At 42.0% G+C, this 13,044-nt stretch overlaps 1 protein-coding gene across 2 annotated transcripts in view; it reads left to right on the plus strand.

Annotated features, from left to right (window-relative positions):
- Sv2b (synaptic vesicle glycoprotein 2B) overlaps positions 1 to 13,044 on the plus strand; it is a 112,863-nt gene that overhangs the window by 62,818 nt on the left and 37,001 nt on the right. Inside the window, exons 4-6 of one of the 2 annotated variants that reach the window (XM_027408154.2) lie at positions 266 to 417; positions 10,605 to 10,738; positions 11,574 to 11,663. In XM_027408154.2, coding sequence (XP_027263955.1) covers positions 266 to 417; positions 10,605 to 10,738; positions 11,574 to 11,663 — 376 coding nt within the window. The remainder of the gene's footprint in view (positions 1 to 265; positions 418 to 10,604; positions 10,739 to 11,573; positions 11,664 to 13,044) is intronic. The other variant, XM_035442447.1, reaches the window with a different exon arrangement.

The raw sequence follows: 13,044 nt of genomic DNA on the forward strand, positions 1-13,044 counted from the left end.
CTTGTGTGTGCACACACACATAATAGACAGATAATAAATAAATAAATAAATAAATAAATAAATAAATAAATGCAATAACTTTTAAAAGCCCAAACAACCCAAGATTGCTTTCCAAATATAGAGCAAGCCTGGTTGTTACTGGTCTCCTAAATTAATGGGCTTTTCACCACAGAGTCTAACTGTGCAGTAGAAGGCAATTTGGTTTCTGAATGACCTTTTTTAGTATATTACTTGATTGTCTCTTTCTGGTGTTTTCTTTCTTCAGTATTGGGGGCTCCCTGCCAATTGTTTTTGCCTACTTTTCTGAGTTCTTATCACGGGAGAAACGAGGTGAACACCTTAGCTGGCTGGGCATCTTCTGGATGACTGGGGGCATCTATGCCTCTGCCATGGCCTGGAGCATCATTCCACACTATGGTGAGTCACTGACTTAAGATAGCTCCAGGTTCTCTGTTTCTATGGCAACTGCATCAAATAAATACCCGACCTCAACCTTATTCCTTATCTCCTACAGTTTCTGCATGTGACTTAAAAAATGTATAATGTTGAAGACAAAGTGTTAATTTCAATTTAGAAATAATGTCATTCTTTCCCTTCTCCTTTTTCTCACTCTTTCTCCTCTTCCACCCCTCCCTTCTCTCCCTTTCTTAAGCTTTCTTTTACTTAGGTCTTAGTGTGTGTTCTCATGTATGTACCTATGAAGGTTAGAAGACACCTTGGGAAATTCAGATCTCTGTTCACATAATCTTCATTTTCTCTAAACCTCTTCACTCCAATGAGTCAGGCTTTGGGAGTCCTGTTTTATAGATGACAAATGGAACAAAAGCTGAGACAAATGGCTGGCCAGCGATGGATAGGGCTGGAAGTCTAGTGTTCCTCCAGATGTAGCCCTCTTCTTGCATACTTTCCATTTGCTTTCTTTCTTTATAAATTTTGAATTAGCATACAAAACAATGGGTATCATTGTGGCATCTTCATGCTTATATGTTGTTCTTATTACTTCTCCTCCTCTTGGCCTCCTTCCTTCTGTTGGCTGGTTCCTTTCCATAAATTAGTTCCTTTCCCACCCAGATTTATTGTCACAGGTATTCCATTGCTTTCCACATTCCCCCACTTCCTTTAAGAGCTCTTCTTTCTCATGATACAAATAAAAATACACACATGCATGCCTGAATACCCACATATACATATAAACACATACATGCACACAAATATAAACACACAAGCACACATGTTTTCTTTCCTATAGTCATCTTTTTTCCTTTTCTATTTTAAATTTTTTGATATTATCATATAATTACATTATTTCCCCCTCTCTTTCCTCCTCCAAGCCCTTCTGTGTACCCACTTTCTATCTCTGAAATCATAACCTCTATTTTTCTCATTGTTTTTACATATGTATTTCCAAATATATGAATACAACATTTTAAGTCCATACAATGTTATGTATATGTATATGTTTCAGGGTGTGTGTTCATCCTGTAAGAGAAAGTATGAGTTCTTTATTTTTCTAGCTTATTTCACTTAACATAAAGATTTATAATTACACCAATTTCCCTGCAAATATCACAATCACAATTTTTTTCTTTGTGGATACATAATTTCCATTGCGTATATGTTCCATATTGTTTTCATCCACTCATCTGTTGATGAACATGTGGGTTGGTTCCATTTTCTGTCTATTGTAGCAATAACATAGATGTGCAAGTATATCTGTGCTATGCCTACTTAGAGTCCTTTGGGTATGTATGTATCCAGGATTGGGAAACCTGGGCCATCCAGTTCTATTGGTGTTTTAAGGAAGTTCAATATTGATTTCTATAATAGGCATTCAAAGTAATGCTCCCATCATCCATGAGTCAGGCTTCCTCTCTGCCTACACTATTGTCAGTGTGTGTGTGTGTGTGTGTGTGTGTGTGTGTGTGTGTGTGTGTGTGTGTGTGTTTTCTTGAATCTCAAAGATATTTTATTTTGTGTTTTCTTGGTGACTAAGGATGTTGAACACATTTTCTGGTACTTATTGGCCATTTGTTATTCTTTTGAGAACTATCCATTCAGTTCATCAGCTCATTAGTCAACTGGATGATTTGGGTTTGTTGATGATTATTTAACTGGATGGTTAATTATTGTAGTTCGATATGTACCCTAAATATGAACCCGTCTGACGTGTAGTAAAAAAGAAATTTGTATTCTATAGGAGGCCTCTTTACTTTGGTCTTTCTTTCTCTCTCTCTCTCTCTCTCTCTCTCTCTCTCTCTCTCTCTCTCTCTCTCTCTCTCTTTCTTTCGTTGTGCCAAAGCTCTCTAATTTTGTGCAACTCATCTGTCAGTTCTTGAGATTTTTTCCTGTGTTGTTGAAGTCCTTTTCAGAAACTCCTTGATTGTGCCCATATCTTCAAGTATTTTACCTGTTTTCCTCTAGCAGTTTTATGTGTTTCATTGACGCCTTTGATCCTTTTTGAATTGACTTTTGTTCAGGCTGAGTGGTGTAGACCCAGTTTCTAGTAGAAACCTGTGGAAGTCAAGTTTTCCAAGAATAATTTGTTTAAAAGGCTATCTTTCCACTGATGTATGCTTTTGACATATTTGCCAAAAAAACCAGGTTGTAGCTATATAGGTTTGTTTCTGAGTCCTCTATTCTATTTTTATTAGTTTACATGTTTGCTTTTGTGCTGGCCCCGAGCTTTGTCACTGTGGCTCTGTTGTATAATTTGAACTCAGGTATTATGATAATACTTTGGTTCTTCTGGGCAGTTTGTGATTTCCTATTAATTTTAGGACTTTTTTTTAGTTCTGTGTAGAATATCATTAAGATTTTAATTGAAAGTTCACTGAATTTGTAGATTTTTAGTAACATAGGCATTTTAATGATATTAATCCCTTCAATCACCCTATTAACAGGCCAGACTTTCCATCTAATATCTTCTTCCATTTCTTAAGTTTTCACAGTAGAGGCCTTTTACCTCTTTTGCTAAGTTTATTTATAGTTATTTTTTGGAGCTATTGTGAATGGGATTAAGAAGTTTCTTTCTTTCTTTCTTTCTTTCTTTCTTTCTTTCTTTCTTTCTTTCTTTCTTTCTTTCTTTTTTTGGTTTTTCAAGACAGGGCTCTGTGTAGCTTTGGAGCCTATCCTGGCACTTGCTCTGGAGACCAGGCTGGCCTCCAACTCACAGAGATCTGTCTGCCTTTGTCTCCTGAGTGCTGGGATTAAAGGCATGCGCCACCAACCCCCAGCAAGAAGTTTCTTTCTTCGTAAACTTGTTACTGGGACGTGGTACCACTGCTGACTTTGTGTGTTGATCTTTGTCTCCTGACACTATGCGGAAATACTCTGATTTCGTGTCCGATGTCATTCTTGTTTGTCCACAGACATGAAGCAGTACCCGCTCATTTGTTCAGCCAGGGCAGTTTTATTATCCCCAATAGGTAACAAACTGCAATCCTTGCAGAGACCTGGCAACATTAACTTTACTTTCAGTTTTGTTGAGAGTTAAATGGGGAGAAACAGCAGTTTTGAATTTTATGATGCCTTTTGAGTATTCTGGTTGTGTCATCAGCAGCCTTTGAAAGCTTTTTCCCCCCCTAAAATGTTGATTGATAAACCCAGGCTCTGTGATTCTGAAAAACCCTGTGGGGCAGTGGGGAGAGCAGCTCACTGGCTGTAAGCTCTTCTCTGAGTGCCATTTTCTTGTTTTAGATTTGACTATGCTGTTTGTGCTGAGCTCAGCAAGGCCGATGGGCATCGTCTTGAGAATCAGTTGCGGGTGTTGTTGATGCTGCTGTGTTAGTTGGGGTGGTATTGGGTGCATTCCTGTGAGAAACTGATAATTCTGAAACTTCAGTGCTTTAGTACACTAGAAGCTGCTTCCTACTGAGTCAGGCTGATGTTTCTAGTTTGCAGATGGCTTTGCTCCATCGGCAGTTTTGGGGGCTCGAATCATGCAGTTCCACCATCTTTAACAGATGACATGCAGCACTTTATGGTTTCATTCAGTGTTACATGGCCCTCAGGGACTCATATGATTTGAACAGTTGGCCCCAGCTGGTGGTGCTGTTTAGTCAGGTTGTGAACTTTTTGGACATGGGGGCTTGTATTGTAGCAGGTAGACAGATACAGGTCCATGGAGCAGGCTAGGAGGTTATAGCCTGGACCCGGCTCTGGCATGGACTCTATGCTTCCTGGTTGCTGATGTGATGAGTCGTCTTACATTCTTGCTGTGAGCTGTCCCCACCATTCCTCCTTTGCCATGATGCACCATGAATTTTGAGCTGTGAGCCAGAATAAAAGCTTTCTTCCTTATTCCGTGACAGGGTTGTGGAAAGTAGCTCCTTAAGTCCTCAGGTTGAGGAGCAAGATCAGTTCCGAGAAGGGTTTTTAAGGGCAGGTCATGAAATGGAGTGCATCACCTCCACTCACATTCTGCTATCCCCGTATCTGTGGTGTAACAAATGCACCACAGCGGGTACTGGGAAACTCAGGCCAGCTGGGAGTCTAGAAAATGGAAGCAAGGGGTTTGGGACCATCAGGTAGTTGTGGCCACTTTTAATATTTGAGAGCCTACTAGATCATCTATCATTAGAAGCAGTGGAAGCTATGAATAGATAGTGAGGGAAAGAGAGGAGTTTCCTGGTAATTCTGTCATTAGGCCATTTTCCATGACTTTAGGTATAAAATTTTGTACACCTAACAGGAGGCCATTCTATCCTTACCAGGTGCATATTTTAATTTTTCCTTTGATTAAGTTATATGGTTCTGAGAACTAAAATTATTTTTACTTCTTTATTGATTTTTTTAGCCACTATTCTTTTTTATTTTATTTTATTAGTTCAAATTAGGAACAAGCTTGCTTCAGATGTCAATCCCTTCTCCCTCTCCCTCCCCTCCCCCACAACATCCCACCTGCCCCTGCCCATCCCCCCTCCACTCCCCAGGCAAGGTAAGGACCTCAAAAGGGGCTCCCCAAAGTCTACCACATCATCCTGGGCCAGGCCTAGGGTCCTGGAACTAGCTCTTGTAGACCAGGCTAGTCTCGAACTCACAGAGATCCACCTGCCTCTGCCTCTGCCTCTGCCTCTGCCTTCCGAGTGCTGAGATTAAAGGCATGCGCCACCACTGCCCAGCAAGACCTTACATATTTAATACAGTGTGTTACCCCTGTACAAATGGAAAAAAATAAATTCAACATTTCTAGTCCAATATTAGCCATTATTCTTTATAGAACACCACTCCCTATGCTAACTGATCCAAATATACTAGCACTATAGAACAACTTCCACATTTACGTGAACTTACTGAAAACATTTTGGGTGAGGACAAATAAATAGTTATTCTGAAATAATCTGAATAACACCTGAGTGAAATTAGTGGTGCTGGGCAATGTGGGACACGCCACCCCATCTTTGCAGCCCTGGCTGTATCCCTCACGAAATAGAGAGAACTGACAAGAATTCACCATAAACTCCCCACAGCCTGCAGTATGGTGACTCCCAGGGGCAAACAGTGTTGAGAAGATTTTCCAGTTGATCTTAGTACTGGAGCTAGCTTACCTCCTGGACACAGTTGTCATTCTAACCCATCTGTTTACAGAGGACATGTACAAATGAAGCATGTCCTCATCTCAGACAGAGAACAGAGAGGCCGTGACTTCTCTGATTGGATGAACTTAAGACCTGTTCTCATCTCAACCTGTCACCTTATACTGGAAGATGCAGGCCCTGGATGAGTGACAAGTACTTCCTTCCCCACCCATGGAATTAACGGAGTGGCTAGTTTCACCTATGTCACACAGTGGGGGAAGTATGTCCTCATCTCAGACAGAGAACAGAGATGTCTGGCACACAATGGGGGAAGTGGGGAAGAAAGGGCAGGAATGGATGTTGTAAGGGCATAGAAGAGTTGCATTAATCATGAAAACCTACACGCACACACACGCACATAGACACACACACCCCACCCCAAATGCCTGGTTTCTTTCTTTCTTTCTTTCTTTCTTTCTTTCTTTCTTTCTTTCTTTCTTTCTTTCTCTCTTTCTTTCTTCCTGACAGGATTTCACTTTGTGGCCCTGACTGGACTTTAACTTGTGGCAGCCCTCCTGCTTCTGCCTGCTAGGTGCTAGGATAACAGGCATGTACCACTAAATATCTGTTTTTAAGACTTCAGTGAAAAATTGAGGTGGGGAGCAAAGGAGCCCAAATGAGAGGCCGTGTAAAGAGACCGAATGGCTGCTGTCTGGTCACTGCTGTCTGACAGCAGAGCTCATATTTCACCCCAAATATTTCACCCCAAATGGATAGGAACCTTCTTTATTCATATGCCTGCATGAAATCTGTGACTTTTATACTCAATTTTAGAAATAGAGGTTTAATCAAAGTAGGCAGTAGCTTAGAGAAAAACTATTCTAGAAACATGGTAGAATCAGAATACAGCAAAAGCTATTATTTACTTTAGGCATCATTTTTTTCCGGGACCAGATGTTTGAAGTACAGTGAACAGACTTTTGATGGTGTTTCTCAATATGTTTGAGACATAAGTCCTCTAACAAATGCCAAGGGTACTCCGGGAAGGAGACTGATGCTTGCATGTGCATGACTTGTATAGTCCATTTAGTTGCTTTTATAAGAATGACTAGTGGGAGTCTTGGCTCCAGAAATTTGGGCAACTGATTTACTGAGAGAGAAAACGACAAAACTCAGAGTCCTTTATTTTTTATTTTATTTTATTTTAGAACTCATGGGGACAACCCAGGAAAAACTAAAACCAAATGGGGATGACAGGCAGCCAGCTCTCATTGTAGTCAACCCTACCAGATGTTTGTGAAATCCTGACAGAGAAAAGTAGGGCAAGCTGACAGATCAGTCAGCAGAACAATCCCTGCCTCTGAATTAATATTGTTCCAAATATTTGGAAGCAGTTCACCATTTCATTTTATCCAATTTAGGTCCCCAAAGATGTGCCTAATGATTTCAGTGAATGCAAATGACTGAAACCACCAGAAAACCACAGAAGCATGGGGGAATAATGATGCTAGATATTTCACACATATTATAATGAAGGAAATCTTTCTGGTGCAGGATACTGTACAAATATACAAATGTCTGTCCCTCTTTCCTGGGCGTCCATTTGAGTTTGACTCCTAGCAAGTTTTTGTCAACTTTGCTTCTAATGATGCCAGAACTGTGCTTGGACCTGAGCAGGGGATGTGTAAATATTGCTATGGTTTTTTTATCTTCCCTTGACTAGTGCTACTCCCAGAGGGAAGTAGATGCTTTATAATTAAAAAGCAACTTCAGTAAGACAAGGAGAGATCAAACTATGCAAAAAGAGGCTTCACTCTATGGGGTGTACTGGATTCGGTGTGAGTGCCCTCACTTTATGGAATGTACTGGATGAAGTGTGAGTGCCCTTGCTCCATGGGGTGTACTGGATGAAGTGTGAGAGTGCCCTCACTCTATGAGGTGTGAGCGACCTTGGTGTGGTTGCATGTGTCTAAGGAGCCACATCTCAGCCCCCGGACTTCTGCTTGGCTATCATTGTTCAGGTGTGCATTCAGGAGGAAATGTCTGTAGGCACAGCAGATGTGGGTTAGAGTCTACTGTGAATAAGTAAGATGAACCATGATGGAAAGTCATAGAAAACTCAAAGTGTAAGCCTTCCACCACCTAAGACAGCCATAAAGCATTCTTTTAAAAGTAAAGATCTAGAAGTTTTGTATCCAAGTAGTTACTATCTTCTAAATGTTAGGAGTGGGTGTATTTATTTCTCAAGCTTTATCTATTAAAACACTGCTTGGGCTGTTTTTAGATAAGCCCTGAGGGGTATTGTAACATCACTCTTTGCTTTTCAAAAGTAATCCATCCATTTCATCCTGCAGCTATTACACTAAATGTCACGTAGTTATTTCTGAAAATGTTGAATCTGCTCTTGAAGCAGGTGAGTCGTTATGGGCTGCCAGGAATGGGCATTCATAGCAAGCTTGCAGAAGACCATTGCCTACATTCTGTAGCTGAGAAGAACATTAAGATATTGATATGGTCAGTATTTGAACTCTGACCTATGTGACTACAAAAGCCCAAGCTCTTCCCATTGTGCCGTGTTGCTACTCCTTAAAAGCAGGCAGTTGGCTCCCCATGAACACATTAAAAATCAGTGCTTGGGTAAACTAGCACAGCCATTATGGAAATCACAACAGCATTCCCCTCAAACAAAAACAAAATAAATAGGGGTCTCCTATGATTAAGTTATACTCTTCCTAGATGTCTACCCAAAGGAATGTACGTTAACATACTTCAGAGTGGGATACACATCTGGATTTAACCATAGCATAATTTACAGTAGCTAAAATATGAAACCGTCCTGTATGTTCATCAACAGAAGAATGGATAAAGCAAATCTGGTACAGATATAGAATGAAGACTTATTCATCCATGAAGAACAGAATTATGGCATTTTTCAAGAAAATGAATAGACTTGGAGATTATCATAAGTAAAGTAAGCCAGACCCAGAAAGACAAATATTGAATGTTTTCTATCATATGTATAGTCTAGATTTAACTATGTATGTGTGACATGAAAGTAGAAGGGGACAACTGGGGAAAAGAAAAGGACTGCAGGGAGGGGGTACATGACAGGATACTGGGATATGAATGTAGACATAGTACATGCCATGCTTGAATGCAAATGTCATGTTGAAATCCATCACTTCATGTGATGAGTATACAGACACTGATAGCCTTTAAAGTGCTTTTCAAATGTAATCTCTGAGGAAGAATCTAGCAACACTTTGCACAACAATGGTTGACAGAACCTACTCACCTCCCCTTCCAATGGTAGTGAGGTTCATCTGAATGGAGAAGAATGGTTGCTTGTGACAACATATGCAGTCATGTCAGGACATGCAATGCTTTCCAAAGTGTGATCATGAAACCTTCTCACTGGAATCATCTCGGGCTGGTGGAGGGACCGGTGGCCCCTGAGCCACATGCTCTGGGCTGATGCCATGAGGATCTCCTGAATTCCCCAATTCCCTCCCAGCCAGATCACACTCTGGGCACTCAATCCCACTCAAGACTGTGATCAAGACAAGAGCATTGCTTTTCATCATGAAAGTCTGAGGTGTGTGTCTACCATTTGGCATATGGCCCCTTGATCACTAGGAAGAGAAGGCCATCCAGTGAGGATGCCTTCTTGGTCATTGTTTGTAGAGGAGTTACAGTAGGACATTTTTAGTTAATGTTTTTTCACTCAAAATTAAATGTCCATACAGGGCTGAGAATGTAGCTCCGTTAGTAAAGGTTTGACTAGCACACATAAGGGTCTAAATTTATCTCCAGCACCATATACATTGGGTATGGTGGTGCATGCCTGCAATCCTGGTATTTGGGAGGCAGAAGCAAGAGGATCAGAAATTCATAGTTAGGGCTTGAGAGATGGCTCAGTGGTTAAGATCTTGTAGATGATCAGGTTTCGATTCCCAGCACCCACATAGTGGCTTACAAGCATCCATAACTCCAGTTCCAGGGTATCTGATGCCCTCTTCTGACCTCCTTAGGTGCCAGGCATGTATGTGGTGCACATACATGTATGCAGGCAACACACTCATAGACATAATATAAAAATAAATAAATACTTCCTATAATGATGTTCAAGGTGATCCTTGACTAACTACATAGTGAGTCCCAGGCCAAGTTGGTCTATATGAGGCCCTGTCAAAGAAAAATAAAAGATAAAGGTAAAAATAAGACACTTATACTGATTCTGCTTCTTTTAGATAAAGTCTCACATTGTAGCCCAGGCTGGCCTTAGACTTGTAGTAATCCTTCTGTCTCAGCCACCTGAATATTGAAATTATAAGCATGTACCCATGTTTGCCAGAATGTTGTTTTTCTTTTATTATTCTTTTCTTTATTATTATCATTATTGTTATTATTAATTTTTCACTTATTTCCCATACCCACCACAGTTTCCTCTCCTTCTTCTCTCCCCTTCCCTCCCCCTAGCACCTTCTACCACTCCTCTCCATCCACTCTTCCTCCATCTCCATCCAGAAAGGGGCAGGCCTTCCATGGGAGTCAACAAAACATGGCAAGTTGAGGCAGGACCAAGCTCCTCCACCTGCATCAAGGCTGGGCAAGGCATCCCAGCATGAGGAATGGGTTCCCAAACGGCAGCTCAAGTACCAGGGAGAGGACCCGATTCCACTGCTAGGGGCTCCAAAAACAGACCAAGCTACACAATTGTCACACACGTGCAGAGAGCCTTGATCAGTCCCATGCAGGCTCCCTAGCTGTAGGTCCTGAGCCTGTGAACCCCCACAAGCTCAGGTCTCTATGGGTTTCCCTGTCATGACCTTGAACCCCCTTGGTTCGTACTATCCTTCCCTCCCTCTCTCTTCAACGGGGGGGGGTGTTGTTTTTTTTTAATTTGAACATTTATATAAGGCTCTGCAAGTGTCGTGCAGGCCCATAACTCTTCCCAGACAGCCAGGGAGTGGGCATTTTTCAGCAGCTTCTCCCAAAAGGCTTGAGTGTCCTTGAGCTTGAGCCCTTGTTTTTCAGTTTCATCTGTAGTGGGAAAGCCTATCATACAAACCTTCTGCTTCTTTCCAGGCTGGGGCTTCAGCATGGGGACCAATTACCACTTCCACAGCTGGAGAGTGTTTGTCATCGTCTGTGCTCTGCCTTGCACGGTGTCCATGGTAGCACTGAAGTTCATGCCAGAAAGCCCCAGGTTCCTGCTGGAGGTAAGTCTTCACCAACTATAGGAGTCCTGGCCTGATTCACTCAGTCCCTGGCTGTGTGCGGTCTCTTCACTGCTTGCTGCACACTTTCCCTTGCTTGTGACCTTGTTTGTCATTCGATTTGGTTCCCTTCCTCTTGGTGATAGTGGCACGTCAGGGACTGGAGCTCACAGTAAAACAGGCAGGGACCCTCCCTTAGCCTAGAAGTGTATTGAGGCACTCTCCTAGGTGGCCCCATGGTACCACTTCCTCACAGAGCCCTGAATAGGAGATCCTTCACGTTTTACATGCTGCCCGCCCCCCATGAGTGGCTCCAGTGAGTTCTTTGGTAAATCTTGTTACTGTCTCAGGGCCTCTTAGCTCTGCAGGGCCTCTACCCATCAGAAAGTTTCTGATGATCTTAGTGTTTTTCAACTCTGGAGTCTCTTGTACCTGCTCTGTTCAAGTGGTGGGAGCTGGCCTTGGGGGACAGCACTCAGTCTCACGCAGCCTCAGTCTCCAGATCAGCCTCCTCACTGAGTTTTGCAATGATGATTCTCATGTTGAGTTCCCTCTTGCATCCTGCTCAGTGATCACATGCAGCAGGCAGTTTTTAACCAGGGTCATTGCAGAGTGATACTAACATGTGCCATTTACACCTTGAAGTCACAACCTAGTTCTCCTTCCAATGCAGACTGGGGACTTGTTGTAGGCTGCCATAGTCCTCAACTATGGCTAATGGGTTCATGTCCAATGCTTCAGATGCAGAGCAATGTTTAGGGGCAAAGGGGTTTTCATCCAAATGAAAAGAAGGCATACGCAGCTGTGAACTTTTGTATCACTATGGTTGGATTTCCAGATGGGAAAACACGATGAAGCCTGGATGATTCTCAAGCAAGTCCATGACACCAACATGAGGGCTAAGGGGACCCCTGAGAAGGTGTTCACGGTGAGTGTGCTAGCTAGTACCAACAAGGCACTTTGTCACTGTGTGGTTTTGTGGAACATCAACGTCGTTGAAAGAAAAGTATTCATTTAATATGTTTTTTTACTTTCATACTTGGAAGATCCCTTCATTAGAATTATTCTTTACATTGTGTGTGTATATGTGTGTGTGGGGGTGCATATGTGTGTGTGGCTGTGTGGGTACATATAGAGATCAGAGGTCAACCTTGACTATCTTCCATAGTCACTTTACACCTTATTTTATTTGTTTTTTGTTTGTAGACAGGGTCTATCTCTTTTTACATGGGTCCTGACAAGCAGCCTAGGCTAGATGGCCAACAGACATCAGGGATCCACCTGTTTTCACCCCCTTAGTTCTGGGACTGTAAGGACACACCTCCATACCCAGCTTTCTTACTGTGGGCTCTAGGGAGTCAAACTCAGGTCCCCGTGTATGCAGCAAGCACTCTACTGCCTACCATCCACCCCCTCCAGCCTTAGTCTTTGCTCTTTGGTGGTAGAAAAATCTTTCTAGATTTTTCCTTAGGTAATGTTATTAGAAAATTATAAGAGAAAAAAACTCAACTAGGGCTGGCAAGATGGGCAAAATGGTTCCATGGGTAGAGTTGCTTGCAAACAGCCCAATGACTCAAGTTCCATCATTTGATCCCACAGGGTGACAGGAGAGAACTGTCTCCTGAGAGTTACCCTCTGACTTTCACAAGTATGTATGCAGTCATACACACACATAGCATAGGCACTACGAGGCTGGAGATATAGCTGAGTGGTTAAGAGCAGTTGCTGTTCTTGCAGAGGACAGGGGTTTCATTTCCAGCCCCTACATGGTAGATCACTGTAACTTCAGTTACAGGGCACCTGATCCTCTCTTTGTGCCTCTGTGAGCACCAGGCATACATGCGGTGCATAGACACAGCTGCATGCAAAAGACAGTACCCCTAGGCTCCAACAAAGTAAAAATGAGTGACTTTAGGAGAAGTCGTATAGTCCTATGAACAAAAGTACACATGGAGCTGTGTGTGTTGTACTTAGCAGCATGTGCTAGAACTTTGGATGTTGTCTTGTAGCATCTACAGCCACTGTTTCTCCCCATTAGTCTCTCATACTATGGGTTTAATGAATGATGCCATCATTTTAATGAACGTAAGTGCTCAGAACATTAACACTGCTTTCAACATGTCTCTAATGTCAGAGGTTCATTTACACTCTCTTATTGCCTTGTTTCTGTAAATATCATTGTAACGAACCTTTTCATCCATGCAGCTCCTGTCATTTCTGTAGAAAAAAATGACTGGCTCAAATGGCATTGATTTTTTTATTTTTTATTTTATGTTTTGAGATTGTAATATCACATCTCCTTATTCCCT

This window comes from Cricetulus griseus, chromosome 3 (genome assembly GCF_003668045.3).
Source record: "Cricetulus griseus strain 17A/GY chromosome 3, alternate assembly CriGri-PICRH-1.0, whole genome shotgun sequence".
In the NCBI taxonomy this organism is placed as follows: domain Eukaryota; kingdom Metazoa; phylum Chordata; class Mammalia; order Rodentia; family Cricetidae; genus Cricetulus; species Cricetulus griseus.